This window comes from Oncorhynchus tshawytscha, linkage group LG06 (assembly GCF_018296145.1).
Source record: "Oncorhynchus tshawytscha isolate Ot180627B linkage group LG06, Otsh_v2.0, whole genome shotgun sequence".
Taxonomy (NCBI): domain Eukaryota; kingdom Metazoa; phylum Chordata; class Actinopteri; order Salmoniformes; family Salmonidae; genus Oncorhynchus; species Oncorhynchus tshawytscha.
This window is the reverse complement of record NC_056434.1, coordinates 30,429,652-30,456,879: the sequence shown is the minus strand read 5'-3', so window position 1 is coordinate 30,456,879 and position 27,228 is coordinate 30,429,652. Positions and strand designations below refer to the sequence as shown.

Below are 27,228 nucleotides of genomic sequence, written 5' to 3'. Positions count from 1 at the left end.
TTTTTACTTAAGTACTTTACACCACTGGTTGATGGTGATGGTATTTTCCTTTCATACGACAACAACTGAATGCATGCTGTTCAGTGCAAGAAAAAAAAAGATTTGAAAGACAGTTGTTAATGATATCAAATCAAATTGAATTGTATTTGTCACATGCTTCTTAAACAACAGGTGTGGACTAGTAGAGAAACGCTTACTTACAGGCCCTTCCCAACAATGTAGAGAGAAAGAAAATAGAGAAATGATAGAAAAGTAAACCATGTAATCATAAAAGTAATAATAGATACACAATGACTAACTTGTCTATATACAAGGGGTACCAGTCGATGTGTAGGGGTAGGAGGTCATTGAGGTAGATATGTACATATAACTAGGAATAAAGTGACAGTTAATAAACAGTAGCAGCAGCATATGTTATGAGACAAAAAAAAATGTGCAAAAAGGGTCAATGCAGAGAGTCTGTGTAGCTGTTTGGCTAACTATTTAACAAACTATTTAGCAGTCTTATGGCTTGGCGGTAGAAGCTGTTCGGGGTCCTGTTGGTTCCAGACTTGGTGCATCGGTACTGCTTGTCGTGCGGTAGCAGAGAGAACAATATATGACTTGGGTGGCTGAAGTCTTTGATCATTTTAGATCCTTCCTCTGACACCGCCTGGTATAGAGGTCCTGGATGCCAGGGAGCTCAGCCCCAGTGATGTACTGGTCCGTATGCACCACACTTTGTAGTACTTTGCGGTCGGATGCCAAGCAGTTGCCATACCAAGTGGTGATGCAGCCAGTCTAGATGCTCTCAATCAAATCAAATCAGATCAAATTGATTTATATAGCCCTTCGTACATCAGCTGATATCTCAAAGTGCTGTACAGAAACCCAGCCTAAAACCCCAAACAGCAAGCAATGCAGGTGTAGAGGCAAGGTGGCTAGGAAAAAATCCCTAGAAAGGCCAAAACCTAGGAAGAAACCCAGAGAGGAACCAGGCTATAAGGGGTGGCCAGTCCTCTTCTGGCTTTGCCGGGTGGAGATAATAACAGAACATGGCCAAGATGTAAATGTCAGTTGGCTTTTCATAGCTGATCATTAAGAGTATCTCTACCACTCCTGCAGGTAGCACGTCCGGTGAACAGGTCAGGATTCCATAGCCGCATGCAGAACAGTTGAAACTGGAGCAGCAGTACGGCCAGGGGGACTGGGGACAGCAAGGAGTCCTCATGCCAGGTAGTCCTGAGGCATGGTCCTAGGGCTCAGGTCCTCCAAGAGAGAGAAAGAAAGAGAGAATTAGAGAGAGCATACTTAAATTCACACAGGACACTGGATAAGACAGGAGAAGTACTCCAGATATAACAAAATGACCCTAGCTCCCCGACACATAAACTATTGCAGCATAAATATTGGAGGCTGAGACAGGAGGGGTCAGGAGACACTGTGGCCCCATCCGATGGTGCAGCTGTAGAACGTTTTGAGGATCTGAGGGCCCATGCCAACTCCGTGCAGCCTCTTGAGGGGGGAGAGACATTGTCGTGCCCTCTTCACGGCTATCTTGGTGTGTGTGGACCATTATAGATCCTTAGTGATGTGGACACCGAGGAACGTGACGCTCTCTGCCCTCTGTTTCCTGAAGTCCAGAATCAGCTCCTTTGTCTAGTTGACATCGAGGGAGAGGTTGTTGTACTGGCACCACACTGCCAGTTCTCTGACCTCCTCCGTATAGGCCGTCTCATTGTCGCTGGTGTTCAAGCCTACTATCGTCGTCTGAAAACTTAATGATGGTGTTGGAGTCTTGTTTGGCCACGCAGTCGTGGGTGAACAGGGAGTACATTAGGGGACTAAATACACACCCACGAGGGCCCCCCTGTGTTGTAGCCTATGCTTACCACCTGGGTGTGTCCTGTCATGAAGTCCAGGATCCAGTTGCAGAGGGAGGTGTTCAGTCCCAGGGTCCTTAACTTGGTGAGCTTGGAGGGCACTACGGTGTTGAACGCAGATATAGCGAAACTGAGCCAGCTGCTCGAACAGAGTTCTTAGTCTGTTGTCATGGTTATCACCACTATCTGGATATACAGGAACACATCTATATGATGAAATTAGAATGTTGACTGACGAATACAGTACCAGTCAAAAGTTTGGACACACCCACTCATTCAAGGGTTTTTCTTTATTTGTACTATTTTCTACATTGTAAAATAATAGTGAAAACATCAAATTTATGAAATAACACATATGGAATCATATAGTAACCAAAAGTGTTAAACAAATCAAAATATATTTTATATTTGAGATTCTTTAAAGGAGCCACCCTTTGCCTTGATGACAGCTTTGCACACTCTTGGCAATGTAGAAAATAGTAAAAATAAAGAAAAACCCTTGAATGAGTAGGTGTGTCCAAACTTTTGACTGGTACTGTATTTTCAGTGTACCAAATAACTTTCTTTAGAGTTGAAGTGAGAATGGCCACAATAACCTCTGCCCCCATCCCTACTGCTCCTTGTATTGAAGCTCTGTACTTAGCTCCTCAACATCATCATCAGTCTATACCAGTGTTTCCCAACCCTGGTCCACAAATATCCAAACAGTACACATTTGTATTGTAACCCTGGACAAGCATACCTGATTCAACTTGTCAGCTGGTTGGGAAACACTGGTCTATACTTCTGACACGTAATGTAGTAGCGTGTAAACAGTCCCTCTCTCTGTCTGTGTGACTAGTTGTCTTGATCCCATGGTCCAGAAATGTATCCCTATCCCTCACCCAAAACCCACTCAAAATGTCTGAATTTTAACCTCTCTTCTATTTCCTTATTTATGTACCCCACATCCTTATTTGGAATCACTATTTAATGAAGAGCGTCATTACCAACCTTAAGTATTACATTTAGCTTCTGAGGGAGACTGGCTGGCTGGAGGATCAGTCTTGTAGGAGGGGATGAGAGAGTAGCGATGGGGGCTCTAGCATCAGCCCCATCCTCTTCTCCTTTTCCTTCAGCACCAGCCACAAGCCCAAGCCCCAGCTCGAGCTCCAGAGATGCTGAGTGCCCTTGTGATAAGGTGTGAGGCCTGTCTGCCACTGACTGACAAGCCTGCTCTTGCCATGCCAGTGCCTGGCGCTCGATAAGGGAAAATGTCAGCGTGATTTTAGAAAATGTCATTTATTTCGGCTCTCTAGCCGTGTCTGTAACCCAGACTGATTATGGTTTGTGGAAATTTATATCATTGCGGGGTGCCTTGTGAAATAGTAGAAATGTTGTGTTTTTCAGTAAGATAGTAGTACTTAATGTCCCTTTGGTGATAGTCTGTTAATATTGTAATTGCTTTGATATAGCCTAGTTCTCTGTTATTGTGCTTTAAAATCTGAATACACTAACCACTCTATATTCTGCTGAACTTAATCATGTATTACAAACCATCAAAGTGTTCGGTGCACAGAGGCGTTCAGATTGGGGGATTCATTTGATACTGAGACAAAGGTTTCCCGTATTGGTGATGCTACGCAAGATCTGTGAGTTGAAGAGTGTGTTTGTGATGTGTAAGAAAAAGCCCCCAGATTCAAGTGCCAATCTCTTAGTCTTTGTCAAAGCGTCTGTGTGGGCTGTTTGCTTGTATTATTTAGAAAAACAATCCTCTCCTAAGATGAGTGGGTTAACAGGAACCATTAATTGGTTTAGCAGGATTCGTATGCACTCAAGTTCCGGCTTAGCTTCAAGGCTGAAAATGCTTGTATTCACATGTATTCAGAAGCCACTGCTTACTTTTCCCAGGAAATGATCTCACTGTGAAGATAGGCTGTTTAACATTGCTTGTAAGCCTTAGGTTTTGATTTGTGGGTCTAAGATGAAGCAGAGTTTGTACTCACGTCATCACTTTTAATGTTGGATTCAAAAACCCAAGCTGTCATATATTATTCAACGAGTTTCCTATTTTCTCTGAAGCACTACACCATACTACCTCTGGTTTCAGCTTGCTTCTAGCAGCCATTCAATTCACAGGCTACTGTATATTATTCAGTACTGTATATGTTTCCGCCATGTAGTTGACTCAAAGTGACATTTGTGGGACACACTGATAAAGCAATTCTTCCTGCTGCTTAGACCAACTCCATAGGACTGAACAGAAATTCACCATTACTTGCGTTCCAATTTTTTTGGAGAGACCATGGCTGCCTTTGTGATCTGCAATGCAGGCTCAGAGTAGACCCAGACAGAAAGAAGCTTCTTTAACAGACAGAAAGAAGTGTCTTGGCAGCCCAACAGAAGCCTAGTGAGTATGTTGTCTCTTGCTCTTAACCAAATGTATTGCCAGTCTGTCCGTGATACCCTAAGAAATGGAGCAGGCCCACGATTCCCAACATACTTGTCAAATCGACGCACTTGTGAAGATCACCCTGCTCAAGATAAATTCGAGGTTGGCGTGTTCGGCATTACTTTATAAATATTTTTATTACAATGTTGTCTCTATTTGGGCGAGCAGTTGGCTGCAGGATGAGCATTCTCCTCACATGAAGTGCAGTGGTGAAAGCCATGATAAATTGCACTCTGTTGACACCTTCATTTGGTTATTTATGGCTCATTAATTGAACTGAAAAGGAGAGTTGTAGGCGCAGCGGGGGAGCTGGACTGCGCTAGGCCTCCATGGCACTGCCTCACAGCAGCCCACGGGGCTGGGAGGAGAGGAGAGGTGGTGTCCTATTCTCACGTCTGTCTGTCTGTTTCCTGTTTGCTGAGGAGAAGAGTGAGAGAACACACTTGTCAGGGGCGGGCAGGAAAACGAGGAAGACAACCATGAAAAGGCGGCCCCCACCCAGCCCCTCTCACATATAAGCTCCCTCCTTCAAAACCTGAAAGGGATTCTTATTTGAATCTCCTCCTGTGTATTGTTTTAGTCCATGGAGTGTTTTAATCATCTTGTGGTTTGTATTGTAAGGGACTGAATGCACTGTTCACATTTTAGAGCTCGGAATCAAGAAGAACATAGCTGCAAGATATTTTTGCAATTACATGAATGTTTTCTATGATATTAATTCAGTCGGCATATTCAGTCCATGATGTGACATTGCGTTATGAGCTGGTGTACACAACTGTAGGATATGCTACAAGCATGCCTATGTAGAAAATGTACCCTCTTATTGATATCTCTACAATCTCCAAACAAAGGTTAAAAATTCCCAAGGAGAAAAGGGTCACTTCAGATAGGAGCTCAGAAACACACTTGATTAACAAGTGGATTAACAATGCTTGATTAACAAATGGATTAGCAATGCTCGTTTCATGGAAGGGTGTACCTCAAAGGCTGACTGGACTGGGTGCCCACTAGGTACAGTAATGAGTCCTTTCTTCCTGAGAGCACTGACAGACAGACATGTCAACCTGATCATTTTCTCATTTTTGGTGCTCTGTCAACCTCATCTTTGTGCTCTATCTATCTATCTAGCTATATATCTATCTCTCTCTCTATCTCTATCTCTATCTCTCTCATCGATTCCCTCTCTGTTCCCTCTCTGTTTCCGGAGATTGGCTTTAGCATTTTTTCTTCACCAAGGGTTTGTTCCACTAGATCAGTGTTCATGCTGCAGGAATAGACTGCAGGAATGGACTAATTACGTTCAGAGTTCAGAGTTGTAGGACTGCATAATTTCAGATTTCTAGTGTATACTACTGTAGACATGTCCCATCCCGACTAGCTGAGTTCTGATCCACAGGACCAGAGCAGGAACTTGTTAGTTTGTGTCAGTAGATTTTGTCAGACTCTACGTCCCAACGTGTGTCCATGTCTTTGAACTGTAAGTGCTTAGGCTCATCCAGCCCTTAGGCTCATCTCAATCCTGTCACAGCTGCCAGTCAGCTCTCAGTGACGTCCATGTCCTCTAACACTTTATGCCTCTCAACACTCAGCGCTCAGTGTCTCTGTGAGAGAGGGACATGTCTGTACCTGTCTGCCACACATGACTCACCCACAGCTGGGCTGCGGTGGGGGCCATTCTCTTTCTAAGCACCAGGGTGTCTTCCAGAGAGGCTTTTAGATATTGTTTTTCAGTCTGGACTGCTACTGTATCACAGTAGACCACTAACATTCCTATCTTCTCCTTCTATGCTTTTTTAAAATGATTTTGATCCTGCAAGCTCACAAGCGATAGTAATCTACACTTCAATTAGATCGCACTACTCATCAGATGCTATCTTGTGTGCTGAAGATAGAGGGAGTGTGCTTTGAGGCAGCACAAGTGTCACTGTAAAATAGGACTTTGGTATTACTGTGAGCGCTACCCCTTTCGTGTGTGTGTGTCTGAGTGAGAGGAAGACTGCTTGACTGAGTTTTAGTAAAGCATATAGGCCTATTCTGTTAAGTATCTGCAAAACAAACGATGCTGTTCTTTTTAAATGTTGTGCTTTTTTCACGGCAGCGGGATGTCTCTTCGTCCCAAACAGACCCACTACTAGAGCATAGTCTATTGTGTCTTTTTAACATATGTTCAATCAGCCACAGAAATAGATTGTTAGGAAGGCAATGTGAAATAATAGTTTGCTTGCATTGTCCAAATTATTAACGTGTTTTTATTTCTCTCTTTGTTTTTCTCTGTGATGTGGTGTGCTGTGCCTCCCTGCTTTCTGAACCTCATCATGTACTAAAGGTAAGTGTCGTATTGCCCGGTCTCATAAGTCAGCACTCATTTAGTTACTGAAAAAGAGATGTATGGAATCAGAACTACTCACTTTCTAAATGTACATTCCTAACATTATATACACTCATAACATTAACACCAAATATGTACTTCTGTGTAGGTGGACTCACGAACAAGCAGGGTAAGTGTACTACATATTATAACTGTGTGTCAGTCTGCATCAAAAAGTAACTGTATTAGTCTCTAACAAAATAACCAAAATATTTATGTAAAGAAAATTAGGAAAAATACTTAATATTCTTCCATTTGGTATTTGGTTAGGGAGTCTGTTCCCTTGCTGCTGTTGCCAGGCAGTCACACAGAGCAGAGCTACAGTTCCAGTGTTCTTCCACTGAGTGGCAGGTATTTTGTTCTAATACTGGCCACCCGCTAACACAGGCAAATCAAGATGGATGGGTAGATTTCATAGTTTTATTATCCCTTAATGTGCAGTTATACAGTGACAGAGAACTCTCCTGGAAGAGGACAGGCCAATGTTTGAGAATTGAGCAGGCAGGAGATATCATTCTCCAGGCACATCCATTTAGTTCCATCAGGGAGGGAGCCTGGGATGAGATGCCATGGCAGGCAGGCAGTCTCAGGTTGTGTCTACACTTGACACTTACATACAACTCCTGCTATCAGAATACAAAGATCGCATTGAAAAGACAGGTCTAGATGTACAAAAGTTGCATTGTGGTCAGATTGAGTTCAGATCTGGCTGACCACTTCAGGAGGTGGTCAGGGATGCATTATGTGTGGATTTCTCCTCAGTCTGGAAGCAATCAGGCTACCGAAAGTGCATATAGAGGGCAACGTCATCATCACTCCTTCCACAAGTCTCCAGAAAACCTGTTTTGGGACCAAGAGTCACCTTTTCATTATAACGTTGGGGGAAATGTGTTCCTAGCATGTGAGGAATGTGTTTGCTGGCCTCCTAGCTAATATAAAAAAGAAACACATTTTTGGCTAAAGTTATGCTAACACATTTGCAATCCCTTTAGCATTGCTTGCTAGCTTGCTGACTAGCTACAGAGGTTATCTGGCTAGTTAGCTACTGCCATCAGTTGTTGTTGTGTTATTGTAATACTTTGCCTACTCTGCCGTTTGTAGAATGCATACTGGCATTTTAATATAGCATGGGAAAAGGGAATCCGGACACAGTGAGGACACGGTAGACACATTTAAATGTAGATGCATAATGCGTTCGGGATTCCATGATCAGAATTCCATGATCAGAATTCCGTGATCAGAACTCTGTGATCAGAACTCTGTGATCAGAATACTAAAGCTGCATGAACTGTATTGTCTAGACATGGGCTCACGTAGGCAGTATGCACAGTGCCCTGGCCTCCCCTGCAGCCACAGCTGTGAACATATCAAGGAAAAGTGATAGCAAATAATTTATTGCCTAAATCCTTCTTTCCACTATGTTATATCTGACTGGACTTTATTTTGAGTTAATGTGGACCCAGTGACTCAGACTTGAGCACTGTGGCGTCTGTGGCACGTTGATAACAATGGCATGACGCAACTGAGTGATGGAGGTGCAACCCATAATACTTTGCCAATACTTTGCGGCACCATCTGGTGATTGTGCTTCTCTCTCTCTGTGTCGCTCGCTCTCTACTTCCCACTTATTTCTGTGGAGAGGAGTGCCACTCGACATGGAACAATAGCTCTCCTCTCATCACTACAAGGTGTTTTGTTGTCCTTTTAAATTCACTTCCCACTAGGCACAGACAGCAATTCAACGTCTATTCCACACTGGTGTAAGGTCATTTCATTGGAATTTCATGAAAACAATGTTGATTCAACCAGTGTGTGCCCAGTGGGATGTCAGGTCTCAAGTAGTTGCTCTTCTCCCACCTTTTGTGTACTGTCAGTAATAATTTGTCCTCTTGTTCATTCAATGATATTATTCTATAGTGAGACTGTTTAGCAGCCATGTAAGGGACAGGATAGTTCTAAAAAGACAGGATAGTTCTAAAAAGACAGGATAGTTCTAAAAAGATGTCAGGGAGGTATGCTTCAACTAGATACTAAAGCACAGTGCCCTTCCCACAGTGTGAACATGTAAACAGATATTCCTATATTTGTTAATCAAACAGAATAAGAATAATACTGTACTAGACAGTCCATTTGGGAGGGAGAGATGGGGATGGAAATGGGTTCTCTGTCTTTGTTAATATGTCACCCGCTGATACAACTGTAAATGTTGGAATAACTAAGAAAATTGGGAAAATCTGAATATATTTAGCGGCATATTTCAAACCAGGCTGTATGCAGTGAGGGTCTCAGCAGCACATTGCTGTCTAAATGACTGGTTATTGACAGGCCTTCAGCATCATGGATTTCACATGTTCTTTGACTCTGTGGTCCTCGAGAAAATGTGATCCTCTCTGATGCTTCTATTTGAACTTATTCTGATGTCCCTGAGCATTAAGAGAAGTGACAGCTTACAAATAAATACATAATTATCACATCTGAAAGCTGCCATCCCAAACTTTATTTGCATATGGGACACTTTGAGGGATGGGGCTGATACACCCGGAGGGTCTGGCAGACTCTGGCAAAGTGGCTGCTGTCATCTCTCTCATCAGCCTTTGGGTCTTTCTCAGAAACCCACCGAAAAAGAGAGAAGCAGAGACCGTACAGCAAGAAAATACAGCTCTGTTCAAAATGTCTAAATAGGCAGGACTGACTAAGGTTCAATGGAGTACAAAGAAAACTGAAGGACAAGATTGTCCCCATTGTGTTTTCACCATGTATTTCCCCACAGAGCAAGGCCTGCCAAGGCCCTGCAGGCTTCATTTCACCCCCTCAAAACGCAACATCTTTCTTTGAGTGTTCTGAAGATAGGAACACAATGACTGCCTGTAGAAGTTCATCTTATTTCTACCTGGGAACACAAAAGACTAATCATGGCCATCACAAAAGCCTTGTTCCTGTCTCACAGTGTGTGATAAGGCAGGCTCAGGCAGCATAAAGGCTCTCCAGAGAGCAGAGAGAGGCAGACCGACAGGAAGGAGAATGGGCCCAGGCTAGACCCAGGACTACCTCTTTCCTGTGTTGTGTGGGGTGAACATATAGGACCACCCTTATGTCCTGTGCTGTCAGTAGAGGGCAGGTTTAGGACGCAGAGCAGACAGGTATTATATAGGAACATCTATATTTCTTTTTTTTATGAGAACATCACCCAGACTTAGGCTATGTATATTTCATTTGTAATGCATGGCCCAATCTTTAGTTTGATATAGACTAATAGTTCCACGCTGAAGCAACAGCCTGGCTGTCTATAGGAGATACTATAATGCCAGTGGACTAGAATTACTGCTGAATATGTATTTGATGTCCTCTGCTGCCCCACGTCCTCAGTGAGACACTGCCACATGGATGGCACTGTGAAAAGGGGTCATGTTTATCCAACATTGAACCGTTAACAGCTAACCTTTTACCCCGTTAGGCAGAGGTAGCGGCATCTGAGGATTGTTTTTGGTAGCTTCTCTCTTCTGCTCCACCTTCTGAACAGATATCCATATCCCCCTCTGAGGCTCTGCCACGGTACCTCCCCCTAAAGGTACAGCTAAAGCTCATCTAATTGGTCGCTGTGCTTTAATTAGCACGTCGCGTTTGCATGTCTGCCATTAGAAATTCAAATGGGGTGGAGTGATGGCTGATATTTTCTCCTCTCGCCGGAATCCTTCCCCGTCTGATTCATCTCATCTTCATTTCCCCAGATCCTGTTTTTAAAGTTTTATTTAGGGTGTCATTTATTTAACAAGGGATTATTTATTTAGTGCATCAAATCATTCCTGAATAAATATTTATATGGTCTCTCCACTTCTGGTTTTCAAGCCACTGTAATGAGTGTTGTTGTTGGGTGTTCAGGGGAATAACAAGACTGGTTTTCAAAGTGAAAAGTCCTTTGAATATATTCAAACTTAATTACTTTGAATCTATTATCAGAGTTGATGCTCTGATCATAGTGTAATTGGAGGTATATTATGGAGACCGGCTGCAGTGATGGTAATTTATTTTGCTGTTGATATTAATTTGAATGATAATGAATGATTCATGTCACGGGGTGCTGTGTGTAAACATGTCCTTGTGTCAACTCCTGCACTGATGCACTCTGAGACTCCTATTTGACCAAATTCTCTTAATCCTCAAAGAAAGCTTAGCCATTTTAGCCTAATGCCCCCTTGTCTCTGCATTTGGTTTTTACCAACTTTGTGTAATGGTGGATTATTAAAGAGGCGGATGATCATTAAAACACCACTGTCCTCAGGCCTTGAACCAGTCAGGCCCTCACAGTTTACAGCACTGTGATTGCCACTGGTCCAGCTGGGCATGATGAGCCACACCACTGCGTTTCCATACATCCAGCCTTATTAAGAGACGCTGCAGGCGATACAATATTGTAGCAGGAACAGAACAGAGCCCGGCAGGCAGACAGGCAGCGAGGCTGGTTAGCTGTTGAACCAGGGAATGCCTCTCTCCACTAGAACCCCCCCAACCTAAGATCCTAATGACTAACCACAATGAGGAGGGATGGGGAAGAAAAGGCTGATTTGTTCTGCATTCTAAATATGGCCTGTAATCTTTATTCCTCTGAGTACCTTATTAAAAGTGAAAGGAAGATGAAATCCCACCACCCGGGCCATCCTTTCTGCTGTTTATTAGAGGGGCTTTTCTCTGTTAATATTGAGGTTATGGTAACCTTAGCCGTGATAGATGCATCTTGTGACTTCAGGTAATAATAGCAATGATGGATTCACACCTGAACCCTGGAGGTGTAATCTAGCAGGATGGAAAAGATAAAGTGTCAGGGAGCTTCTGAAAGATACATGCAGGCACAGGCAGATCGGATCCAGGAGTGCTGTTTATCATCGGCTAGACAACACTGTGTTGTCAGAATTTATGATGCTTCGCCTAGTCTCTAATTCATCATTCATTAACTACTATTTTCTCTACTGAATCCATCTCTATTTATCAGTTTTATCGGTAAAGTTTCTTTGATAATATAAATATGTATATGTGTATATATATTTTTTTAATATTTTTTTTGGGCTGTTAGTGTGAGGATTGTTCATTTTTTGAATACATTTTATACATCTAAGATTTAAAGTGTCAGTCCACTATTGTATTAGGAAATGAATATTGTTAGTATACCACATAATTTACATCACTTTGTGATGGCCTTGCTTGTTCGTAGAATACTTTTTGTGTCGCTGCATGTGCAAAACAAATACAAATAAAATGGATAACTAAAATCCGAGAGAGTGCTATCAGCATATTTACATTCTAGATGTGTGCATTCTTTAGCATTCTGTTAGTGCATTAATAAAGCTCAGAGACAAATGTATATTTTGTTCCAGCCCAACACCTTTCCTGTTGTTGAGATGCACAAGGTGGCAGAGCTATTATTCCATTAGCAGCTAATTAATGAAGCTAATTTGTGTAACTGTTATTAAGCCCTTTGAAAGATTGTTTGTCTTCAGATGAAGTGGAATGCATCCCCGAAGCCGTCCAGTGTGGCAGATAGATTAAAAGGGCAATAAGGCTCTTTGAAAAATGTTATTTTATGGGCGGTAATTTTTCACCGTACCTCAGGGGCAGTGATGACAGGGAAACACTGCAGTCCTTCTTCATGTTGAGATTCTTTTTTTTGTTGTTGTCAAAGTACCAGGGGAGAACACTAAGTGTGATTTATTCATCCCTTGACCAGTAAAAGGTGTCAGCCAGGTGAAAATGGATGTTGGGAGAGTATTGACAGGAGAAATGTCCTGCCCCGTCACACAAGATAGAGAGAGGGGGGGAATGTCTCCTCTGCTGTACCTCACTTTGTGTGCTTTGCAGGAGGCAGTTAATACACAGATCCTGAATAGTCATACATTTTTGCATTTATTTTACTTGGTTGCTACAGTATATGTTATGTCCACTCTCACTGTTGGATAGTTCTGATTTATCTCAGGAACAATTGACATGTTTCTATACCTTATATATACGTAAGCCATCCTCTCTGCATTTCTATATGATATTATACTGTAATTTTCATTTGTGGCCGTTGCATAACAGTATCCTGGAGCGCATTGGATACATCTCAGACGCAGACGGCGATCTGATTTCCCACATGAACAGATCAAATCGCCTCTTTTGTTCGCTGGTTCTATTTGGCAGAGTGGAGGGCTTTCCCTTATTGAGGAGGAGAAGGAGGATGAAGAAATGAAAAGCAGTGTAGCTTGTGAACAAACACCAGCATTTTTCCAGAGGAGATGTTGCACAACATGAGCACTGTGTGCCATTCCACGACTCTAGCTGCAGAAAGGGTGGAACATCTCCCTGGGATTTTATATTTAGCATTTGCTATGCTACAGTACTTATGAAATATTTCATAAATAATGTGAATATATTAGATAGGGAGAACAGTGCGGCACTGTCAAGTCATTGCATATGCACTGCCATAGCAACACGACGTTCCGCCTTCATCTGTTTAGAGCCCATCATTCTTAAACTGTTGGTTGCCCACATTTCCCTTTTTAATCAGGGAGCGTTTGGGACACCCTGCAGCAGGGATCTAGATAAAAAGATTAACTCAGCCTCTACTAGTTAACCACATTCACACCCAGCCAGCTAGACCCAAAAACGTATGGATTTGCAATGCCTATTTCAATGTGTTTTAGTCATGTCTCATTACGGATGTGAAACAGGTATACTGTAATAATGCAAGTCTCTCCTTGGATTAGCACAGAATTTGATATTGATTGTTCAATAATGATGAAGTACCGATAGTGTTATTTTACATGCCTATCTATAAATTATACCAGTATAGCTTTACTTTAGTGAACAATAACATCATTCCTTGCCCGTGGTGTGTGTTTAATTCCTACATTATTGGGTTTTTGTATGAATAGATTCTGAGGTCAGAAACTTCAAAATTATATGATGCAAGTTATGTCCCTATTTGTCATCGATATGTATTACTGCATTGTTTAGACAGAACATATGTTTACGTCTAAACAATTTGTCACAACTTCTGGTTCCTACACACACATTTGAGTTCTCCTTTTAACATATTTTTTTTTATTTGAAAATTATAGTAATCTAAGTACTGTAACATGGTAACTTTTTTGATATCTTTTAAAAAATGTATCAACATGTCTCAATGTTGAAATTGTTATTAGGTAAAATCCATTGGAAATCACAGCGATTCCTCTCCCATCCACAAATTCTATATTCTACAACTCAAACTGCCAGTGATCTGTCAAGCTCCTGAAATTCTGAATTAAATTAAATCCATGACTAAAATAGTGTAACTATAGTGACAATTTCATTAGCAACACACTCAAAAGTCAGGTTTTGAAATATGAAAACAAGAAATACTGTATAGCGTTTCAATATAGTTCATAATGAGGTATTGATTACCCTGTTTAAAATTACAACCGAGTGAAGATAAACTGTAAGTTAAGCCTAAACCAACGTGTTTTCTAGGAGAAGATAGAGTTGTGTCTTTGCTGAGGCCATCCAGATGTCTTCATGAGTGGTTCCAGAGGGCCCTGCTCTGGAGTCTGCAGGCAGTACATTATGCTTGCCACATACAGGACCCCTGGTTGGATAGCACAGACTAGCAGAGTAGAACTGGCTCCTTTGTCACTACTGTTAGCATTAGCCAGAGACATTTGCATATATTTCTCTGAGAAGCATTAAAGGAATACAAAAAAAAGACTAATTCACTATTGAAAGTCTCCCTTTCAAGATTAAAAGAGTTCCATTAGAAAAGTATGACTGTTCATGTCGCTTTTATTTCATTTCTTTGTCACTGTCCCCCTCCTTTTGTGGAAGGCTTTGATTATCCTCCAGGTTGGAAAAAATTGGAAATATAAAAAAGTAACAGCTGCCACTGTTACTAATGGCCCGGCGTTGTCCGGGTTAGGGGAGGGTTTGGCCAGGGTAGGCCGTCATTGTAAAATAAGAATTTGTTCTTAAGTGACTTGCCTATTTAAATAGAGGTTCAATAAAATTAAAATGGCACATGCCTTTCATGGCAGAACTCCATTGTTATTTTGTATTAATTTTGTCTAACTCTCATGGTAGCACTGAGGAAACAATGAATCGAACAAACTCAGTTGAACCTCAGGATATTTGAGTTGGTTCCTCGTACCAGAAAACGTCAGCCATATTAGTGGCTCTAGGGTACAGGTAATAATCTCATGTTGAAAATGTTCCTCAAAATTATGGGTGATTGGAAAACATCTTCAATGATTACTTGATTTTCTCAAGGAAAACACTGTTTTGAAAGGTAAGAACTGAGACTAAATGTAAGGTTACTTATCTAGCTTTGGAATGCCTGACATGTTTATTTTCTTTGTGTTAAAGGCCCAATGCAGTTTTCCCCTCCCCACTCAGACCACTCCCATACTAAATTCTTGCTTGAGAAATTGCTCTTTGCTAAGAAGCTATTTTTGTTTCTTTTTGACCATGTTAATTGAAAACAATCACAGTAAGGAACTTAACTGTTACCCAGAAAATATTTTATTTTGAGATAAAAACGGCTGCATTGAACCTTTGATACAAATTACATTTTACTATTTTAATTTTTAAATTTGAGTTAATTCATAATGGTTTATGGAATTTCATAATATTATTAAAGTAAATGAATATCTAACGATTAGCCTACATTCATGATATATTTTTATTTAGGCCTTAACCCCTTATACTCGTGGCTAATTTCAGGGATTTCCACTGATATGAACATGCCCAGGTTTAACCACCAACTACTCAGTAAATATGAGATGTATATTCACAAACATGATATCAATTGAAAGCGTACACTAGAGATAATGAGGAAACACTCAGGACTTAAGTGAGTGTTACAGAATCCGAATGAAAGAGAAGAAAACACAATTCCACTAGTTGTTTTTTTACAACAGTGTAATTTTCTACAACATATTCCTCAGACAATTCTTGACATCGCTATATGGAATGACTACAAATGTATTCAACAACTTGCCAATAATATTGGTGCCAAACATTAGGTTGATAATTCAAAAGACTGAAGCGTTATAAAGGTTAGAGTGAATTGAAGAACCTGGATCTCCAGATGGCCTTTCCAAAGTCCATAACCAACAATTTGGGGGGAAAAAACAACAACAAAAAAACAACTACAATGAAAATAATACATTTTTGTGACTAACTTTTAATTTGATATATTTAGTCATTTTTACCTGAGTGGTTGCAGGTACAGATATTTTTCCTTTCAGATTTGCCTTTCAGATTTTTACATATATATTATTGTTGTACCTGTGGGCTGCCACTAAAAATAAAAAACAAAGACATGCATACGAAGATAGAAATGATCAAAGTAGAGATTAGAAAATGCTTTTTATTGTATGTAAGGAAAAGGAAAAAAAGACTACCCCACAACCTCCCCCCCTGAACAATAAAATAAATAAACAAAAAGAAAATACAATATTTCCACAATATCTTTTGAATACATTTCCCAATTGAGTCTTGTGTACCATTTCCAATGTTTGTAAATGTTATAAAAGTACAGACTCAGAGCTTCAAAATTGTATATCATACCCTGCAGTTGGGGAAAACATGGTCAAGTTAGGCTTGTTTGAAATGTGATAAACTTGAAGACAAGTACCAGAAAATCCCATCAAACGTTTTTCATACTTGCTTGATAGCGCTTTTTTTTTGGATGCCCATTCATCATTGTTCACACCCTCTTAAACCTTATCCCCACCCATATATTTGAAGTATTCAGGTGAGACCATGTGCTAAACTGGGTGATTAAGGTAGTGTATTAAACACGTGGTGAAAGTAGTAGCCTACAATAGGAAAAAATACCCCTGCCTATATCCTAACACGTTGTTCTTCACATTGTCTCTGGAAAGCACACTATATACAGTGCCTTGCAAAAGCATTCATCCCCCTTGGCGGTTTTCCTATTTTGTTGTATTACAACCTGTCATTTAAATGTTTTTATTTATTTATTTCATGTAATGGACATACACAAAAGAATCCAAATTGGTGAAGTGAAAAGAAAAAAAAAACTTATTTCAAAAAAAGAAACAAAAAAGGAAAAGTGGTACTTGCATATGTATTCACCCCCTTTGCTATGAAGCCCCTAAATAAGATCTGGTGCAACCAATTACCTTCAGAAGTCAACACCACTAAGCAAGGGGCATCACCAAGCAAGCGGCACCATGAAGAACAAGGATCTCTCCAAACAGGTCAGGGACAAAGATGTGGAGAAGTACAGATCAGAGTTGGGTTATAAAAAAAATATCAGAAACTTTGAACATCCAACAGAGCACCATTACATCATTACAAAAAATGGAAAGAATATGGCACCACAACAAACCTGCCAAGAGAGGGCCGCCCACCAAAACTCATGGACCAGGCAAGGAGGGCATTAATCAGAGAGGCAACAAAGAGACCAAAGATAATCCTGAAGGAGATGCAAAGCTCCACAGCGGAGATTGGAGGATCTGTCCATAGGACCACTTTAAGCTGTACACTCCACAGAACTGGGCTTTACGAAAGAGTGGACAGAAGAAAGCCATTGCTTAAAGAAAAAAATAAGCAAACAAGTTTGATGTTCGCCAAAAGGCATGTGGGAGACTCCCCAAACATATGGAAGATGATACTGTGGTCAGATGAGACTAAAATTGAGCTTTTTTGCCATCAAGGAAAACGCTATGTCTGGTGCAAACCCAACACCTCTCATCACCCCGAGAACACATCTCCACAGTGAAGCATGGTGGTGGCAGCATCATGCTGAGGGGATGTTTTACATCGGCAGGGACTGGGAAACTGGTCAGAATTGAAGGAATGATGGATGGCGCAAATGCAGTGAAATACTTGAGGGGAAACCTGTTTCAGTCTTCCAGAGATTTGAGACTGGGACAGAGGTTCACCTTCCAGCAGGACAATGACCCTAAGCATACTGCTAAAGCAATACTCAAGTGGTTTAAGGGGAAACATTTAAATGTCTTGGAATGCCTAGTCAAAGCCCAGACCTCAATCCAATTGAGAATTTGTAGTATGACTTAAAGATTGCTGTACACCAGCGGAACCAATCCAACTTGAAGGAGCTGAGCAGTTTTGCCTTGAAGAATGGGCAAAAATCCCAATGGCTAGATGTGCCAAGCTTACAGAGACATACCCCAAGAGACTTGCAGCTGTAATTGCTGCAAAAGATGACTCAACAAAGTATTGACTTTTGGGGGGGGGGGTGGGGGGGTGGGGATGAATAGTTATGCACGCTCAAGTTTTCATGTTTTTTTATCTTATGTCTTGTTTGTTTCACAATAAAAATATTTAGCATCTTCAAAGTGGTAGGCAAAAATCTATTTTAATTCCAGGTTGTAAGGCAACAAAATAGGAAAAATGCCAAGGGGGGATACTTTTGTAAGCCACTGTATCAACTCAAACCATCCCCCAGGCACATCTAGCTAAGCGGAAGGGTCTCTATTGTCTTGACCTGTTTATTTTTTATTTTTTTAAACATTTTAGTCATTTAGCAGACGCTCTTATTCAGCCTGTGCGTGATTTCCTGCAAGACAGGAACGTCAGTGTTCTGCCACGGCCAGCAAAGGTTTCCAATACACATCATCAGAGTCATCCCTGTGGGGAAGCAGTAGAAAAGAACAATGAGGTATATGCATATGGTCAGACTGAACTTCTATGGTTAGTTGACAACATGTTGTGTTACATATTTAGTTTTGCAAATAGGTGATGTGAAATATAGGAATAATGTATTTGCTAAATTGCTTGCAATGTGTTAAAAAAATGAATGCTAAAATTACAATTAGCAAGACTATACCTTTTCTATTCCATTATCATTCTAAGTACATTATTGCATATCAATCAAATAGCCAATTCCCTGGAGGCAGGATTTTCGTCATTTGAGTCCAGTTTCAACAACATTTGTGGAACAGTTATTATTATTTTGGGTTCTTTTACCCCGTTCTGAAGCAATTTGTGTAGCAAAAACAAGATCAGTTTAAGAAGTCTGTTGTCTTTCTTGTAATGCTGTGCATAATACTTAGTTTGTGCGCCTTCTAACACAAAGAGGTGGGTTATGGATTAACATGCCCTTTTATAGGATCACCAGGCCTTGATTATGTAAGTAACGTTTGAAAGTTTATTTTCTTTACTCTTCACCTGGCTTTTTTATATGACACAAAATTCCAGTGTTCAGATTTCTTGCCGCTTTGAAAAGGAAACATTAGTCAATTTTTAATTCATGTTGGAAGGGCAAGGTGCATTCTGGAATGGCTGGAGTCACTATTTTCTATCCCAATGTAGTGAAATAAGGCTTATTTCTCTCAGGGCGACCTAAACTATTGTTTCATGCTGTTAGGGTTTTGTTCCTTTTGTCCTTCCTTGTCAGTCATTGGTTCATTGGTGAAATTAGCATTATGACAATATCTTTAATTAAATCGTTCAAAAACCTTTATTAATGCAATTGAAGACAGACAGGAACATAGCACAAATGTTGCTGAGTAAGTTCTGCATCCAGTGGTTTTATTAAACCCTAAGTCGCGCCCTGGTGATGTCACTGCCTATATCATCATCCTCCACTCCTGGGACCAAAACCATGCCTACAAAGCTGTATAAACAGGGCCTTCATTGTTAGCTAAACACTTAGCAGTAAATGTCCCCTTCCCCCAAAGTTGATTTATTGTGGAATGTTTACCTAGTCTTATCTCCTTCACTCCCCTGCAGAGTTCTGTCTAAGGGCCTCTTTATAATGAGGCAGAAAAAGAGAGAGAACTAAAATACAAATGTAGAACAATACTAAACTTCTACAATGAATATATCTATTGTTAATCAGTAATCTAAAATCCTATAAATATAAGGAGGGAGGGGTCTTTTAACCCGTCCCCTTCTATTAATAAAACATAAGCATAATACATTTTTTCTAATACATCAAACATTTTGGTACAACACTTTTCATGACCCCTAGGTGAACCCGACAATGTCATGTTTATAATTGTAGATATCACGTTGCATCTGTAAACTTCAACATTGTAAATGTGATATGTTTTGTGATACTGAAATATGCCAGACCTGTGGTTTCCTTGTATGACATCAAAGCGGTATTTATTATTTATTTATATAATTCTCCACATATCATCCTTCAAAATTCATTTAGTCCTCTTAGTTTACAGCACTTCCCTCACTCAAAACAGCAAAACATTTGAAAAAGTTGCCCAATTAGTGGAAAAGCCGAGGGCCTCTTCTTGTCATGGATGGTGTTACAGCGCTTTAGAGTTTAGGGCCTAATCTCTGATGTCATATATAGTATGTTACTGTACAGCCACTGCGTTCCAATCTAGGCGCTTGTCAGTGTCCAAATCTGACATTTTCAAGCCGTATACGGGTACGAGTGTAAAGATCTACCATTGTGTTCAAGTTGTCTTATTCACCTTCTTCCCAATGTTTTTGTACTTGGGCAGAGTGACTGTCAGTGAAGTACATGTGGCTAGGCTGATTCTGACTCAGCGGTGCCACACACACACACCTGGATGAGAGCATGTGAGAAGCACTCCTAGAGGAGGTGCCCACAATGCTTATCACTCTGACCTCAATTCAGGGAAGAGGGACAATTTCCCAAACAGCTGGGGATCAATCAAAGTCCACCTGAAATGGGCCACCTGCCACTTTTACATTAGGAAACATGCTGTTCAAAATGGGGCATTTTTACTATATTTTTTATTATTTTGCAGGCAAAGTTGTCTCTTCATGGGTCCACAAGTGCCAAATGAAACACCCCCGTGCCACATCCTCTCTCCTGGGACATGTAAGCTGCAGTGAGGAAGTAGAGAGGGCTAGGTGAAACTTTGGACTTAAGTCTAGGATTCTAGTCACCAAGTGAGGACAAGTAACAGTATTTATCTTTTAAACTTCTGCATGCACCATCCTCACTTACAAAAACATATTTAGTCCACGTCCAGTATCTGACTACAGGTTCTCATTTGCTCGACATAGGGCCCAGTCTGACTGATAATGGCAGCAGCGGCTCCAGTTGTTGCAGTCTCAGACTGTAGAAAATGTTTCTCTGGTGTGTCTCCTAGCCTCTGCTCGGGCTCAGAACTCCTCTCTTCCCTCCCTGCCGCTGAGTTAGGCTTGAGTCACTCCGCTCCCAGCAGGTGTCAGTGTAACATAGTTAGGAGGCAATGCTACTGTCACCAAGACAAAGACACACAACTCTCCAATGTATTTTTAGGCCACACATATATTGTATCTGGGTTACCTGCACCATATGTTCCCCTTCCAGTTTGTCAGTAGAAGAGACTTTCAAAGTACAGAGGAAGCTTAGTAGTTTCGAAGCAAACAGGCATTCAACAGGTGCCACTGAAAACAGGTGCAGCAATTGCTGAGTGTGTTACCTTTGTCCTGCACCTGTACATTTGTATTCTATCGTTGAGAAGGACAAAGGCTTGATGCAAAATGACGATTGCATAATGCAAAATCTACTACACAGGCTCCTCCACAGCATGGTGCATACAATCTTTAGCCATTCTGTTTACATTTTGAAAATGACATGTTTACCAGTTACTGGTAAAATACATTGAAATATGATGTGCAATAGGTGCACAACAACTTATTGTAGAAGTTTATGATGACAATTAGCAAATGAATGGTTTCACTTTTTTGTTACAATTTACTATAATGATTCAAATATGTCATGGACAAGATACTTTCTGCAATATATTGGATGGTGATACATGTAACTGCACTCAGAAATGATTATGAAGCTGAGCTAAGCTTCTGCAGTAAACTGGGGGCTGAAAAAGTACAAGTATCTACAGTACATTCCAGAAACCACGCTGAAGCAGAATAACCTCAGAAATGCACAATAGTGCTCATGCCTGTGGTTGAACATAAGTTGTCATTACATTTTGTCAGCAAACAAGACAAACATTTCCTATGGGCCACATGTCACTTCTTAGTCTGTTAAGACCAAACTAAATTTGGCTTCCAGACAAAATCATCTAAATTAAACAATGTCAAACAGATATGTTGGAAGTCTTCCCCATCTGTTGTGAGGAGTGTAAGTCCTCCAGAATAATGTTAGACACAAGGTCAGCAGAAGACCACAGACTTGCCACAAACTGTATGCTCCACTAAGTGTTGATATTGGTCAGGAGAGGAGGAACATACATAATAATCCATATGAACCAGTATAAGGAGGTTGTTGTGAGCCATTCATTCTGGCAGGTGAGGGGGCAGTGGGTGGAATAAATAATGTGGTTGTGTCTTGTGACACGACCATAAAGAATGGGCATCTCTCCAACAGCTCATTTCAGCTCTTCTAATTGGCCTCATTGTAGATGAAAAATTAAATGTCTGGCCTGGCTATTAATGCTGACTTTTATGGATTGGATGCTGTTGTACTTAATATACCGTCTCAGTTGTACCTTTTATTCCTGGGCAGTGTTCTGTCCGCCCATGATGTATTGCACCAGGAAGAAACTCGGCAAACAATGGGGTTTCGGCTCATATGAAGCTCTCTGGCACAGGTCCAGAGTGGGAAGGAGAGGAGAGCGGTCTAAGCAGTGCTGCTGTGTCCGAGGCTTCCTCCCTGTAACACAGCCCAGCTGTCTGGCAGTGGTGGAACATACAGCACTGGAGTGTAGATAAAAAAAAAAAAATTACTGTAGGGGTCCAACTATTGAGGCCATAAAGTGTGATTCAGAGCTCTGAACAATATGACTTTTTATAGCAGTCCATCAAATCAGCTGGGCTTCTCATGTGTCAGGTAGGACATACAGTGGAAAGAGAGACATAAACTTGGTTAAAGAATCAGATCCTATGGAACTACCAGTATGCAGCCTTCTCGCCAAGGAGGACATCCCAGTGTGCTTTATCTATGGAGGGGGAGGAGGTGGCAGTTTTCTGTCCCCTGGGAAACTGTTGGCCAGGGACCATAAAACCTGCAGCCGCCAGCGCAGGCCCTCTGAAATATTCATCACAACTTTTCTCTTTGGCTCTCTTTTCTCTATATGTTTTTAGCAGATGGTAAAATTGTTGAGTGGAGAACAAAGTTGTAAAGGGAATATGATTTCACTCGTTGCTATGGGAAAAGAGAGGGATAAAGATGTTTCATCTTTGGTTGCCTATACTCATTGTGTGTGTCTGTCTGTCTGTGTGAGCGTGATTGTGAGTCATTGTTTGTGTGCCTATTGTAATTGGGAATGTGCATGATTCTGCAGTCACTGCGCGTTGCTAAAGGACATAAACTTTAAAGGGGCACTTTGGCATTTTGGCAATGAGTCCCATTACCTACTTCCCCAGAGTCAGATGAACTTGTGGATACCTTTTTTTATGTCTCTGTGTCCAATATGAAGGAAGTTAGAGGTAGATTTGTGAGTCAATGCTAACTAGCATTAGCGTAATGACTAGAAGTCTAAGATACCCATAATTTCCAATCATTGTGTTAATGCTAGTTAGCAATTGCGCTACCACGACTTTACAACTTCCTTCAAACTGCACAGAGAGAGACATAAACAATCTATTCATGAGTTAAGCTGACTCTGGGGAAGTAGATAAAGGGTTTAACTGCCAAAATCCTAAAGTATCCCTTTAAGTCGCAGAGTAAAAGGTCATGATGGTTCTAAACATCTATGCATCGTCACTTCACCCTCACCTACATGTACAAATTACCTCAACTGACCTCGGCAAACTGACTCGGTACCGGTGCCCCCTGTATATAGCCTCGTTATTGTTATTCTTGTTGTTACTTTTTTATTATTACTTTTTACTTTAGTCTACTTGGTAAATATTTTCTTAACTCTTCTTGAACTGCACTGTTGGTTTAAGGGCTAGTAAGTAAGTATTTCACAGTAAGGTCTACACTTGTTGTATTCGGCCCATGTGACAATTAAAATTTGATTTGATAATAAGAGACCATTCTAGTATTACATGGAGGACCATGAGTTCACAGTACTACAGAAATGATATAAGGTCCTGTCAAAAGTTGTATGCAAAGTATACTGATTTATTTTGCCCTGTGATGGTGTTAAATATGGTGCTCATTTCACAGTGTATTAACTTTCTGTCTGAGTCAGTCACATGGTCTCTTATATTCACATGACACTTAAAAGGAATGATCTGTCGATAAATGCTACAATAACACAAACCATTTATCTGCTGCCGTTTACAGCAGTGCTTCCAAACCACTATTCTACCATTTGAGAGGAGCTAATTAGATTGTGAATGTTGTGTGATATGCGGTCCTGCACATGAAAGCTTCTCACTGGTGATGAGTCGGGGTTGTCTGTACCCCAGACAATGCTGATAGCACAGCGACTCCTCTAATTCCACTTGCAAAAATCTCATTCTAATTGGATGTCTGATTTTAGCAACTTGTTCAGCAATTTGAGGAAATTGCTTTTTGAAATGTAACAATTTCAATGATCTTAAGCGACTCATTTCTCAGTGGCTCTGCATCAACTGAGGAGTGTCTCTTTTCAGCCCTCATCAGGCACTAATTGAAAGGTCCTCCTTCTGCTTGTAAACCATTGACCCCTCAGAATTTATCACAGGGTTCATATGTAAGCACGTGGAGCTGCTCGTCTAGGCCAATGGGACACAGGAGGAATCCCTGTAAGAAACAGGCACAAAATGACAGTTTTGTTGGCTAGTAATTGTTTAAGCCGCTTTAGCTTCTTGTTAAATGTCAAATGTGGTGTCCTCTACACTAAACTCTCCTTGTAGGCCAATTCAAAGTCAACACATAAACACACACGCACACACGCACGCTCGCACATGCCATGCACGCACACGCACGCACACACACACACTCACTCACTCACTCACTCACTCACTCACTCACTCACTCACTCACTCACTCACTCACTCACTCACTCACTCACTCACTCACTCACTCACTCACTCACTCACTCACCACTCACTCACTCACTCACTCACTCACTCACTCACTCACTCACTCACTCACACACACACACACACACACACTCACACACACACACACACACACACACACACACACACACACACACACACACACACACACATATATGGGAACACAGAGGTACAATATGTTTTAATTTGACTTGGCCGTGTTGTACACAAATGGAAACGTTGAAGAATGTTGTTATAAAGTAGGCACTTGCAGACTGGGTTCCAAGCCTTTCACTGTTCTCCCCGGACAAAGAAGAAATATATCTAACCAGACGGGAGTGAGTGGTGAAGTGTAGTTTAATGTGCTGATTATATTCATCAGACAAGGCCTGTGCTCTCGTGGTCGACAGCAGAGCCGCCCTAAGGGACATTGAGTGATTCCGTCCACTCAGCCTCATTATGGAATTATATTAATATTTAAGGGGCTGGAATTGAGGAATAAAGAGGTAATTGATAGCATCAAAATGGAAGTGTTTGAACTCTATTGTATTATTTAAATGTATGTAATAGTGCCGCAATTAAGTGGTAGGAATGCATCCAAACAGCGTTTTTTTTCATGAAATAGTTTATTCAGATTGAAACTAAAGCTGCGTCTGCTGCGCTCTGTTTGTGAAGGGCTCACTCAGATATAATTACAGTTATAGATTACAGTCGTAAATGGCTTTTAGTTGGATCTGTCCCAAGGAGCACATTGTTCTAGTGACTCATCTACTGGGGTTAAAGCTGTGTTATGTGTTGATAAGGTCCTGTGAACAGATACTGTAGTGGTAGTAAAGGAACAGTGGGATCCCATGGATCTGGGGCTCAGATAAATCAATGGGCGGGGAGCTGCAGTGATAAGGCGAGGCAAGGCAGACATGCAGAAGAGAGGGCTGTGAGTGATCCTAGGATGATGAGTGGGGTTTCTCCATATCACTCCAGGGGCCACCCTAGGGCTCGCAGCACAGCACTCACTGAACTCCCTCTAGTCTTGTCCACCAGACCTCTCTCTGAGATCGTCCTAGGAGCAATGTTGCTCACAACTGTTTGGTCCTATTCTTATTCATTCTCATGCATGTGTGACAGTGGAGGGACAGTTGATACTTACTCTGAATTTTAATGTTTTATTCCAGAATGTGTACATACTGTATATTGACAAACTCAGCCGGCTGGGTTAGATGGCGAAGGGAGTGTACTGTTACATAAAGACTAGGCCTGCTATAAGAATGATGGCAAGCAAGTCTATAATTTAGACTACTGTATATGACAATAATGATCAGTACTTCTTTGAATAACATGAGGGAGGAGCATTGTGCATATGCTAAGATTATTATTTTGCATACAGTCAGGAGAGAATGCTATGGCTTTCTCTATTGAGGTATTACTACATTCATCCAATGGCGACGTAAAACCACCATTCTCCTCTCCACTGATATCTGGCTCACTCTAGCCTGAGCATTGATTCAAACAGTGATAGGATCTGGAGGAAAGGTAATACATGTTATGAGAGCAGCATATGGAGACACAGCCGTGCAGGTGCATCCAGCCTGTTATTTGATTGTTGCCTAGAGATTGATAATCAGGAGAATAAAGGAATGAGGATGATGTTCAGCCTTGCTAATGCAGAAGGATACAATAAATGTTTTTTAGGCAGAGCATGAAAAAGAACAGCACATGGACAGATTGCAAGCAGATGCCTGCACACCTGTAGCACTTCTCATTTTGCAGAGTTCTTTTTCTCTCTGGTCGTTTTTGGGGTGCAAATGTATCTGAAAGGCAGGAGGAATAACATATCAAATCAAATCAAATCAAATTGTATTTGTCACATACACATGGTTAGCAGATGTTAATGCGAGTGTAGCGAAATGCTTGTGCTTCTAGTTCCGACAATGCAGTAATAACCAACAAGTAATCTAACTAACAATTCCAAAACTACTGTCTTATACACAGTGTAAGGGGATAAAGAATATGTACATAAGGATATATGAATGAGTGATGGTACAGAGCAGCATAGGCAAGATACAGTAGATGGTATCGAGTACAGTATATACATATGAGATGAGTATGTAAACAAAGTGGCATAGTTAAAGTGGCTAGTGATACATGTATTACATAAGGATGCAGTCGATGATATAGAGTACAGCATATACGTATGCATATGAGATGAATAATGTAGGGTAAGTAACATTATATAAGGTAGCATTGTTTAAAGTGGCTAGTGATATATTTACATAATTTCCCATCAATTCCCATTATTAAAGTGGCTGGAGTTGTGTCAGTGTGTTGGCAGCAGCCACTCAATGTTAGTGGTGGCTGTTTAACAGTCTGATGGCCTTGAGATAGAAGCTGTTTTTCAGTCTCTCGGTCCCAGCTTTGATGCACCTGTACTGACCTCGCCTTCTGGATGATAGCGGGGTGAACAGGCAGTGGCTCGGGTGGTTGATGTCCTTGATGATCTTGATGGCCTTCCTGTAACATCGGGTGGTGTAGGTGTCCTGGAGGGCAGGTAGTTTGCCCCCGGTGATGCGTTGTACAGACCTCACTACCCTCTGGAGAGCCTTACGGTTGAGGGCGGAGCAGTTGCCGTACCAGGCGGTGATACAGCCCGCCAGGATGCTCTCGATTGTGCATCTGTAGAAGTTTGTGAGTGCTTT

General features: G+C 41.1%; 1 protein-coding gene across 2 annotated transcripts in view; it reads left to right on the top strand.

The window, feature by feature from the left end:
- Positions 1 to 27,228, top strand: part of LOC112252394 (RAR-related orphan receptor A, paralog a) — a 263,172-nt gene that overhangs the window by 80,243 nt on the left and 155,701 nt on the right. The window contains exon 2 of one of the 2 annotated variants that reach the window (XM_024423572.2): positions 6,771 to 6,791. The exons of the other annotated variant lie outside the window; for it this stretch is intronic. Within the exon in view, the coding sequence (XP_024279340.2) occupies positions 6,771 to 6,791 (21 nt within the window). The remainder of the gene's footprint in view (positions 1 to 6,770; positions 6,792 to 27,228) is intronic. 2 annotated transcript variants of the gene reach the window in all.